This window comes from Piliocolobus tephrosceles, unplaced genomic scaffold (genome assembly GCF_002776525.5).
Source record: "Piliocolobus tephrosceles isolate RC106 unplaced genomic scaffold, ASM277652v3 unscaffolded_109, whole genome shotgun sequence".
Classification (NCBI taxonomy): domain Eukaryota; kingdom Metazoa; phylum Chordata; class Mammalia; order Primates; family Cercopithecidae; genus Piliocolobus; species Piliocolobus tephrosceles.
In genome coordinates, this window is record NW_022291976.1 from 775,507 (window position 1) to 787,021 (window position 11,515).

At 49.3% G+C, this 11,515-nt stretch overlaps 1 protein-coding gene across 1 annotated transcript in view; it reads left to right on the plus strand.

Annotated features, from left to right (window-relative positions):
* LOC111529498 (FERM domain-containing protein 5) overlaps positions 1-10,884 on the plus strand; it is a 337,786-nt gene extending 326,902 nt beyond the window's left edge. The window contains exons 9-14 of the mRNA XM_026447888.2: positions 1,999-2,062; positions 2,600-2,691; positions 5,458-5,532; positions 6,427-6,495; positions 7,404-7,647; positions 10,813-10,884. Of these exons, the coding sequence (XP_026303673.1) occupies positions 1,999-2,062; positions 2,600-2,691; positions 5,458-5,532; positions 6,427-6,495; positions 7,404-7,647; positions 10,813-10,884 (616 nt within the window). The remainder of the gene's footprint in view (positions 1-1,998; positions 2,063-2,599; positions 2,692-5,457; positions 5,533-6,426; positions 6,496-7,403; positions 7,648-10,812) is intronic.
* The last annotated feature ends 631 nt before the right edge of the window (positions 10,885-11,515 follow it).

The window sequence follows — 11,515 nt, forward strand, 5'->3', positions numbered from 1 at the left end:
ACAGATACCACCTTTCCAGCCCATCTTGATTTTGTGAAGGAGGGCATTACAGTCGTCAGCCAGAGTGCTGGTGAAACTGCTCGTCACACACGCAGGGGGGCCTCGACTCCCCAGGACAACAGTCACGCCACAAGGCAGCTGCTGCCCTGGAGTTAGCAGAATACACCCCAACATACCTGTTTCCTAGGCATCAAGTCGGCTCACTTCACTGTGCTCTCTGCGTGAAGATGTGAGGATTTGGAATCTCCTGTCCAACAAAATGCTTTTCAGAAAAAGACAATGAGCAGGATCAGGCCACAGCCCTCCTAGTGTGGGGTGTCTGCTGCCTGGATACGTCTGGGCTATCGATGTTCCTTACAGGGCCCAGATCCACATTCCAACCAGAGTAGCTGCTGGGTGAGGTCCCTGTCAGGGGAAGTGTTTGGCTAGAAACAAGTAGGACACACCTGCCACAGACACCTGCAGTCCCTAAATTATCCCCACCCCTCCAGAAACCATGATGGCTCTTGGTTCTCACAGACGCTTTTCTTTCCACGGCTTCTCTCATGCACCACTTCTGGAAGTCTCCTCGTCACCATGTGTCAACTCTGTAATAATAGATGTAAGCCCAATCTCACTCTCAAAATAAAACTCCTTACTTTCCTAGCTTGCTTGTTGTAACCTAGGTGATCTGTGTGCTTGTCTATATATTAGCCAATTGGCATTTATTGTATTGTGTGTGTGTATGAGATTGATGGCTGATTGAGAGGGAGTTTGAGAGGGAATCAAAAGGGAAGGATGACCATGTGGCTTGTGTTAGCTAAGAACTGGTGGTCAGAAGTTGTGAAATCTCATCCTGAACCAGCCATGATTTTCAGGAGCATAGAGAACAAGTGATTTTCCTCTGTCCCCTGAACTTTTTCCAGCAGTAAGTTGGGTACATGATTCTCACTACCTTTCTATTATTTCCTAGGAGATTAAGGAAATCTCCTTAGAAGTCACAAAAAAAGCAGCAGCCAAATGGAGGTGAATGTGCATGACAAGACCACCTTGGGGGTCCCAGTTGGGTAGAAAAATGGGGCAGTGACATGGAGAGGGCCGAGAGGCTCCAGAGGGCAGCTATGTTGGGCAGGTACAAGGGAAGTGAGGAGCAACCAGTACTGGAGGCCTAGTTCCATGGCTCTCAGGGACATTCACCTAAGACCTGGTAGTTTTTCCATTTTGCAAATGTAACCAAGGCTGAGAGCAGGAGGTGGATGTGGAGGTGAGGTCTAGGCCATGCCATGTACAGTAACCATGTCACTTCTTCTGATTTGTGTCTGTCCCACGGGTGATGTACCCCAGTATCCTGTTTGCCTCTTTTACTGCAGCCATTCACTGGGCTGGTGGCTTCAAGGATTTTTCTACAATAACCCCTAAGCCCCTTTCCTGGTCAGTACGCTGCATGACTGTTCCATGTAATCTGTTCTCTCTCTTTGGTATGTTGCCCTGCCCCGCTCCCTGAGATTGTTTGACATTTGTCTGCATTAAACTGCATTTTCCATCCAGTGGCACAGTCACCTGAAAGACTCAACTCCCTCAGAACCCGGTTGCATTGTTTCTCATTATTTGCTGTATCTTGAACTTTGGCCTCATCAGCTACCTGTGGCATCTTACGTTTGACAGTCCCATCCAGATAATGCACCTGTGTTATGAACCCAATCCTGAAATGACCCCGGATATTCTGCCTAGACTCACTTTCCATGCAAATGTTTCCCTTTTACAGCCACTGTTGATAAGCCCGAAATCCTCCTGTCACCCTATTACTATAGTGTGATTGACCAGAAAACTGTGGATTGAACTGTTTCAACAACGTTCTCTAAGGCCACTGCGCTGCTGTCTTGTTTCAGTTCTGATTTTGGCTAAAATTGTGTCTGTGCCTGGAGCCCCTTCCAGTTGGGGTGGGCTGTGCATCTACAAGATTTGGCTGTCAACAGGCAGCCCGCAATGAGGTGACAGGCACTATCTTTGTACTTCTAGGAATGAGGTGACCAAGCTGAAATTTGAAGGAAAGACTTTCTATTTATACGTAAGTCAGAAAGAGGTGAGTGCTGGCTTCCTTCTCTTCAGGGAGGGCTGGGGTGACAGGATGCTTCCCGGTGGCCAGAGCCAAGCTTGAGGGACCCCGTAGAGCCAAGCCACCCGCATGCTAAGCCAAGACCAAGGTCAGGACCTGCAGGTACAATATGAAGGAGTGGGAAGGCCCTGGAGCACAGGACTTCCTCGGGGATGCTGTTGACACCCAGAGCTTTCACTCAAGAAAGCTTTACCTCCAGGAAATGCAGAGGAAGGCTTTTTCTTTCATGTATATGGGAATTCCAGAGGCAAGGGCTACTTTCTCACCAAGAGCTCTCCTGGTTCAATTTGTGCCACTTTTGTGCCAGCTGAGATTTACCGATTGGACTTGCTAAGTATGATGTGATACACTGAACAGAGCTCTGCCTCAGTGGGTCCCGCGGGCCCTCCCCTCTAACTAGCTAGCTGCCAGGGCCTCTAACAGCTCTGGGGTCAGGGTCCTTGCCTACTTCACCCTTTGCTTCTCCATCCACACTCAGCCATATCAATGTGGAATTTTTTGCAGGAAAAGAAGATTATTCTTACATATTTTGCTCCAACTCCTGAAGCATGTAAGCACCTCTGGAAATGTGGAATCGAGAACCAAGCCTTCTACAAGTGAGTGGATACATGTGATGGGGACTGTCTTTCTCAGAGCCAGAGTCACAGAGAGTCAGTGACAGGAGGCCAAGTGCCCAGGAGCCTGGCGCAGGGTAGCTGGAAGTGGTCACAAGCTTGACAGTTACCGAGAAGCCAGGTTGAGGCCAAAGGCAAGAGCTTTGCCTACCAAAGGGATTTTGTAAAGAATGTGGGGCTTGTGTGTTGTTTTCTTCGATTCGATTAAGAAAGTGGTTATAAAAGCATGAGGTAGTGAAGAAATGGCCTATCGAGGGGGTGATGCCAGGTAAAGTATGTCTCACTAAACCCCTTGGTCTTGTTTTTAAAATATACCATAATGATTTATGCTTTACTAAGATGTATCTGAATGAGGTCAAGGCAAGACAGCATGTGGTATATTCTACCTGCGGTGAGCCCTGCTCTCACCAAATGGCCCTGACAGGCCAGGTCCCGGTTCCAGTAACCTGAAGGATCCTGGAGAGATGAGAACTGCTCTGGGCTGAGTGGCACCATGCTCCTCTCCAGGGAAGATTCTGCTGCCTGCTGGCTGCTATGGGATACTGGTTGGCAGAACTGGGTCCTCCCAGTTGCCAGGGCCACAGCCCCAGAGGCTGTTTCTTAGACAGGCATTCTGAATTGCTTAATACTCATTCTGTGTTTATACCAGAATCAAGGATTCACTGAATTGGCAGTGAGTTCTTTCCCTGAATACACTCAGGGGAGACTTTGGCATGGTCACACTTCCCTCCTGTTCAGTCCCTACTATCCATAGAAAGTCAAGAAAACATTTATTTTCTTTTGCTACCACTGTCCCTTTGCCTGTGAGGATGTAATCCAGGTTTGGCCAGCTACCGGAACCTAGAGAGAAGCAATCTGAGATGCAAGCTCCTGCTTGTGGGACTGAGGAGCAGCCCAGGAAGGACGGGGGTCCCATGGGTCTCCCCAGCAGAGAGGAAGGCACTAGCAGACAGGGGCCTACTCCACACTGAGCTGTCCCTGCCCTGGGAATGGCGTATGTGGAAGCGTTCCCTTTCTCTCTGCCAAAGGGTCTAATGCAAATGGAAGCAGTCTCCTTGCCTCTTGTCTTTTCATGCCTTCAGCACCATTTCTTAAGGGCTTGGTTTTCCCATCTGTGTCACGGAAACAGAAGTGTGCTTCTGAACCTATGACCACAGTCGGTTTCTGAGTCTTCCCACGAGTAGATCTCCATACCCACCCAGCCCTGCCTGCACCCACACTGGAAACGGAGGTCATTTTTCAGTTTTCCATTGCCTCCTTGATGTTCTCGTTAAATGATAAAAGTCTCTAGCCTGGGTCAGATCCCCAGGTATGCCAAGTCTCTGGCAGCAGCGCTTTGGCCTTGCCCTCAGTGTCTCTCACATACAGATCCCTAGTCCTGCCTTTGGCCTAGTGCCTTGGCGGGAGCCCAGTCAGATGCAACAGCATGCCCAGGCAGGAGAGTAAGCAGCTCGGATGTCCTGGAGCCCTGAGACTGGCAGAGATGGTATCTCCCAAGAACTGTTCATGGATTGTGGAGACAGCTCCTACTCACTGCTCATAGCACAGGTTTCAGACCCACATGGGTTCCTGGTTGGATCAGTATCATAGGCACCGGGGCGTGTTACAGGTAGATCCCATCTTAGGAGGCTTCTCGGGCCGGGCGCGGTGGCTCAAGCCTGTAATCCCAGCACTTTGGGAGGCCGAGATGGGCGGATCACGAGGTCAGGAGATCAAGACCATCCTGGCTAACACTGTGAAACCCTATCTCTACTAAAAAATACAAAAAAAAAAACTAGCCGGGCGAGGTGGCGGGCGCCTGTAATCCCATCCCAGCTACTCCGGAGGCTGAGGCAGGAAAATGGCGTAAACCCGGGAGGCGGAGTTTGCAGTGAGCTGAGATCAGGCCACTGCACTCCAGCCCGGGGACAGAGTGAGACTCCGTCTCCAAAAAAAAAAAAAAAAAAAAAAAAAGGAGGCTTCTCTGTGAGCTGCTGTGCCCAAGCTGAGAGAGCTAATGGGCTCAGTGAAGTCACCCAGGAGAAAGTATTACAGAGCTCCACATCAGCTGTCTGCAGCTTCAAACGAGATATTAAATAGACATCCCGGAGGAGGGAGGAAGGCTCCAAGTTCAAATACATGATGGAACTTTTATTAAAGTTAAGGTAGTTTCTTCATCACAGGATTTCTCAGTCTTTACCATGGTCATGTATTTTAGGACCCTCCAAAAGGGAGATGGAACAGGAAGGACAGCCCCCATCCTCTTCTCTACCCACAATTACCCAGACATGGACACAAAATCAAATGTTGGGACTAGAAAGGAGACCCCTAAGGTCCAGTAGTCCCAGCTCTATCATTTTATAAGGGTGAGGCTAAGAGAGAAGGAAATTTGCCCGAGGTCACACTGCTAATAAGTGACCTGGCTGAGATTAGACGGGTGGCATTCTATTATTCCCCCAGACCATCCACCCTAGCATGTATTCTCTCAGTCCCCCTGGTAAAACCTATGAAGCATTTTGGGGGAGGCTTCACTCTCCTGACACGAAAATGGGTTTCCATGCGACAGTCCTAGGCACTGAAGCAAGAAGGCAGCTGGCTATGAGCACAGCCCCCAGATCCTAGGATAGTGAGAGTCAGAGACAAGTGTGGACTATGAAGGGCCTTTTCCTGAAGTTTTAAGTAGCCTTTGGAAGAAGCTGGGGATGTGCTGCCTTAGCCTGTGTGAGGCAGTTCAGGCTGTCTATCACACTGGACTTTGCCTTGCTGCAGGCTGGAGAAGTCAAGCCAAGTCCGCACAGTGTCCAGCAGCAATTTATTCTTTAAAGGGAGCCGGTTCCGATACAGGTAAATAGTGACAGTAAGTAACCATTATGGATCTATTTTCAGACCCTTCTGTGGAGAACACTCAGTGGTCCTTATCCTTTAGAACAGAGAAACGGGAGGACTCAGAAAAGTCTGAGGTCTCCGTCCAATTCTCCTGTCTTATGACCCTTTATTCCCTTCCTTCCCTATAGCTATTTGTCTGTAGGGTTTTAAATGTATATTGGCCGGCCACAGTGGCTCACGCCTATAATCCCAGCACTTTGGGAGGCTGAGGCAGGTGGGAACTTGAGGCCAGGAGTTCGAAACCAGCCTGGGCAACATGATGAAACCCCATCTCTACTAAAAATACCAAAAAAAAAAAAAATTAGCTGGGTGTGGTGGCACATGCCTGTAGTCCCAGCTACTTGGGAGGCTGAGGTGGGAGAATCGCTTGAGCTCAGGAGGTCGAGGCTGCAGTGAGCTATGATTGCACCACTGCACTCCAGCCTGGGAGACAGAGCAAGACCCTGTCTCCAAGAAAATGAAAAATAAATGTGTATCTTCTCTTTCCCTTACAATAGCAGCAAAACAAGAAGTGTAACAGTGATTCTTTTCATCACTGTCTAAAGGTTGTTCTTATGTATTTTCTTGTGATGTAATTGGAACATGCTGGAAATTGAGGAATTATTCCTAAATAGAATGGAAGATCCTAAAGACTCTAGAGATGGAGAGAGCTCTCTCTCAGATAGGCTGTCATAACACTTTAGAACTCTGTACCCCAGCAAGCAAGCCTTTCTCCAAGACCAAAACATCGTGGAAAGGGCGGGCCACAGATGCCATTTCCTGATTCAGGGAAAGCACCTGAGATCTTGGAGAGGAGCTGTCCTGGAACACAGTCTCATTTCTTGCTACTTGTTTCTATTATACTACTTACAGCGGCCGAGTTGCAAAGGAAGTCATGGAGTCAAGTGCTAAGATCAAACGGGAGCCACCGGAAATACACAGGTAGGCTGCCAGGGGCTTCCCCCAAAACAGTTCTATCTCAGATCCCAGAATCTCAATCCAACAGTTTGAGTACTGTGAAGCCCCTGGCTCCAGTGGCTACCAAAAGGTCCAAAATAAAGCAGAAGGCTGAAGAAACTTCTCAGAAGGGATGGGGAAAAGTCTTGGACCCTTAATAAGAGAGCAGGGGAGGGAGGGCTACTGCAGATAGTACATCAGATCCAGGTGCCACTTCACTTGGCAGTTCTCTTCTGCCCTCCCAAGTCTTGACATTGATGATAGATGTGTCACACAATTTCAGTGGTTCTGGAACCAGTCGATTACATGACGCCAAGGATAGTCCCACAGCCCTGCCACACTGGCTCCAAAATAGTTTCAGGATCCATGCTTCATGTAGATCCACAAATCATGTTTCCAGAAGCCTATTTCCTAGAATCTAAGACCCAGAAAGAATATGACTGACCAAGAAGGGTAGGACTTGCCAACCAGCCTTTGCCTCTGGGAATGGGAGCATTACTGCCTACCCCTTCACATGGAGCCCCGTCATCCGCAGCCTGTACTGGAAGTCAGGGGAGGCTGCCAGTGTTGGTCCAGGCATATTTTCAGGAGTACTGCTCATCCTGGAGCTCTACTCTCTGACCGTCTTGGCCCCACCCCTGAGACCAGTGGCACCACTGCCACACTAAAAAAAATAGCTTCAGATTGGTCTAGGCTTACAAGGAAGTAAAGGAGTTTGAAGCACTATCTCTGACTGGAATCCAGGGACCAAAGGCAAAGAGAAGGTATTAAAGATTTTAAAAAAGAGAGACCAACACTTAATACAGCCAGGCAATTCTAGTAGCCAGTACTCAGCTCTCAAGTGCCTACTAAATGTGTCCATGCATTGAATTAACAAGGTTCTTTAATCTCAGAGCAGGGATGGTTCCCAGCCGGAGCTGTCCCTCCATAACCCATGGCCCAAGGCTGAGCAGCGTCCCCAGGACCCGCAGAAGAGCTGTTCACATCTCCATCATGGAAGGTGAGCATGAGCTTCTTGAGGTGACCACTGGGGTCCTCCAAGTTGTGATCTGGGACCTTGAAAAGGACTTTGAAAAGAGGCTAATTTACATGAGTGACAGCAGCACGTCTCTTGGGGAAAAGGACCTCCAGTGGCAAGTAGGAGGTTTTATCCAGTGGATGGGAATACTAGCTGGGTGCAGAGTGAAGGGGTGTGAGTATCTAGGCAGGGGGTTGTGGATTTGAGGGTGCTGGGTTAGCCCTTTGGGGGACCTGCATATGTGGGATCTAAAGGTTTCATGCAGTTATGAAATTGCTTTCCATCAAGAGGCTTTTCACGCCTGGCATGCTGGCTCATGCCTGTAATCTCAGTACTTTTGGGAGGCCTAGATGGGTGGATCACTTGAGGTCCGGAGTTCAAGACTAGCCTGGCCAAAATGGTGAAACCCTGTCTACTAAAAATATAAAAATTAGCTGGGTGTGCTAGCGCATGACTAATCCCAGATACTCGTGAGGCTGAGGTAAGAGACTCGCTTGAGCCTGGGAGGCAGAGGTTGCAGTGAGCTGAGTTCACGCCACTGCTCCCCAGCCTGGGTAAAGGAGACTGTCACACCAAAAAAAAAAATGTTTTAAAAGGGGGCTGGCGCAGTGGCTCACACCTGTAATCTCAGCACTTTGGGAGGCTCACTTCAGGTCAGGAGTTTGAGAACAGCCTGGCCAACATGGTGAAACCCCTTCTCTACTAAAAATACAAAAAATTAGTTGGGCGTGGTGGTACAAGCCTGTAATCCCAGCTACTAGGGAGGCTGAGGTGGGAGAATTGCTTGAACCCAGAAGGCAGAGGTGGAGGCTGCAGTGAGCCCAGATTGCAACACTGCACTCCAGCCTGGGTGACAAAGACTCCGTCTCAAGAAAAAACAAAAAGAGGGTTTTCACTTGTTTGCTAAATCTGACCAATCTCCACAGCTTAAATTATCAGGATGGCTGAGACTGTTAACCAATAAGTGAAAATTCTTGATTCTGAAGCATTTCTAGTAGCTGTCACCCACCATATTTTGCTTCAGCTATAGAAATCTGTCCTGTTGGCTGGACACAGTGGTTCACACCTGTAATCCCAGCATTCTGGGAGGCCGAGACAGGTGGATCACCTGAGGTCAGTAATTTGAGACCAGCCTGGCCAACACGGTGAAACCCCGTCTCTACTAAAAATACAAAAATTAGCCGGGTGTGGTGATGCACGCCTGTAATCCCAGCTACTTGGGAGGTTGAGGCAAGAGGATCGCTTGAACCCAGGAGGCAGAGGTTGCAGTGAGCCAAGATCTTGCCACTGCACTCCAGCCTGGGCAACAGAGTAAGACTCTGTCTCAAAAAAAAAAAGCAATTTGTCCTGTTGCTATCTGCATATCTTACTACTGTCTCAGGAAATCCAATATGACCCATCTCCCTGCAGATTCCCTTCCTTTGGAGGCAGCGGAGGTGGGGAGAGAGAGAAATTCTATGTATCTCCACTGAACTAGACACCCCAGTAGCTGAGGCCAACCATCTATTCTCTGGGTAGTTAATGCTGTTAGGAGGTACTCTTGGAATACTGCCCTCTAGCTGTTGTCACTGGCCCAGGTCACCCGCAGGCTGGATACAGGTGTAAAGTTGAGTGCTTTCATTCCCAAAGATGGTGTTTTTTTTTAGGACCTCAGAAGATCTCACACAGCAGGAGACAGAAGGATTGGTTCATACCTGTCTCTCTCCTGGGATTAACGGTGTAGAAGCTGGTGGGGACAGCCCTTTGCCCTTTCTGTAAGAATGCAGCTTGGGAATGAAAATGAATTGCTCAGGTTAGGAAGGATATCACTCTGCTGTTTCCCTGAGATCTAATTTGTGTTTAGGATTTTAGGATGTGTCACTGTGTGAGATTCCATGTTACCAGAGTCTGGTATGTAACTCCCTACGGTCTAGAGGTTGAGAACCCCGGCTAGACAAACACCGTCAAGTTACTTGAGTATCTTCATTGCTCCATTTGTAAAACAGGGACATCTTCCTTGCCCATTCCGTTGGTTGCAAAGCAGCTAATAAGTGCAGAAGTACTTAAAGAGACTAAAGCGTTTACAGGCAGGCAGCAAGCACAGTGCAGAGTCCTGGTCAGGAAGCCAAGGTCTAACTAGGAGCTCTGCCATGCACCTTCTGAAACAGGTTGTTTTCTCTCTGAGCCTAGTGGCCCCACTGCAGAACAGAGCTGAGTGTGGGAGAGTGTGGACTACCAAGTGGAATCATTATGCAAAGAATGGAATTATGGATACATGACCATCGTCAGACACAGCCTCCTGGTGTTTCCTCCCATCTTAGGCTGACCCAGAGAACTGAGCTTGGCTCTCATTGTCCCTCTTTTGGGGTGTACATCTCAGGAAGTAGAATGAACTTCTCTTTGAGGAAACATAACTTTCCCCCCTCTGTGGCCTTTCTTTCCATCCCTCCTGAGGCTGAAGCTAGACAGTCCATCCCAAGTCTTCCACAGAGAGCTGGGACAGCTGTCCTCCTGAATGGAAGGCTCACCCTAGGGAAGCCAGCACCATGCAGGATGTAAAACAGGAGAGGAGCCTTGTGCAAGCCGACTTCCCAGAACGGGGAAGAAGGTCCAGGAAACCAGCATTCCCAAAAGAGGGAGGGCTGAGGCTCTCTGTGTAGACAAAACTCATTGAGAGTTGCTGCCAAGTAGGGTTAGTAGAACAACTCAAGAGGCGGGGAAAACAGTCCTTGTGATCCTGAGACATGCTGAGGCTACCTAAGTTCCCCATTCAGCTCTGGCTTTACCTCCAGCCTCCTCCTCCCAGAGCCTCTCTTCTCCCATTGCAGCAGCAGGTTCCTTGTCCAAACTATTCCCCCTTGTTGTCAAATGCAAGGAGAGCTACAGTGGGGAGAGGCTGCTGAGGAGTATAGGCCCTCTAGGGCCGGGGCACTTCCTCAAAACCAGCCTCATAGAATGGCACACTTGGTAGGTTATAGCTTAGCAGACTTCCAGGTGCTTCTCACGCCCTGTGCCCAAGGCTGCCAGTGGACAAACACAGCCTGTGGCCCTGGTCATGGCCCCCAGCCCAGGACCCATTAGATGCAGGACAGAGCAAGTAAAACTGACCTGGCTCAAATGAACCTCACACGCTCAGAGTGAGGAGAGGGAGATGACATCGGGTTTGGATGTGGAAATAAATAAAAGATTGTAGCAATTAAATGGCTTTATCAGTACAGGGGTTACCAAGCCTGTGGAAGAAGGGATTAGTTTCTAGGAGGCAAGAGTTCAGGTGCAACATCTTTCAAGAGGGCTTGCCTTTAAAGGTCCTGACAAGCACAGCTGACCCTAACTGCCCACCCCAACCAGGGAGGAAGGGGCTGCGAGGGATGCGATGAGGGCCTCAGAAGAAGGGCACAACCAACAAAAACCCCAAGGAATTTATGGGCATTTGAAATTGGTTCATGCTCCACCAGAGACTGTCTCTTCTATAGTCCATTTGGCCCACTTAGTATCACAGAGACCACCTCCTCCCACCTCGGAGCCACCCAGCCCCAAAGGTAGCGCTGAGCATGCAACTTGGCTGGCACCAGGGCAGGCCTGGATTATATATGGCCTGGATAAAGCCCAGTGGCGTTGTAACTTTACATCCTGGATTTTCTGGGACAGTCTTGACTCCCCTTACCCTCTGGGATTGTTCTCTGCCCCCTCTGTCCCTGGCCCTCTGAGAGCTTGGAGCCCTCATCCAGGCCTCAGGGAAAGAGCTGCAGGCCAAGGAAGCATTACTTTTTATGGCTGTAAGTGCTTCTGACTAAATCCAGTCCCCTGATAACGGTGGCCTCTCAGAGCTGCTCCTTCCCTGCAGTTCAGCCTGATCTGAAGCTTGGGGAGGTGAACTTCTTCCTGCAGCACGCGAGGCACTGCTAAGGGGCTGCTATGGTGTGGGATCTGCGGAAATCCTTTGTTCCTAGTTGGCGTTCCGTCTTTCCCTCTCTGTATCTTTCCCTGCCTGGCTGGTTTCTCTGAAGT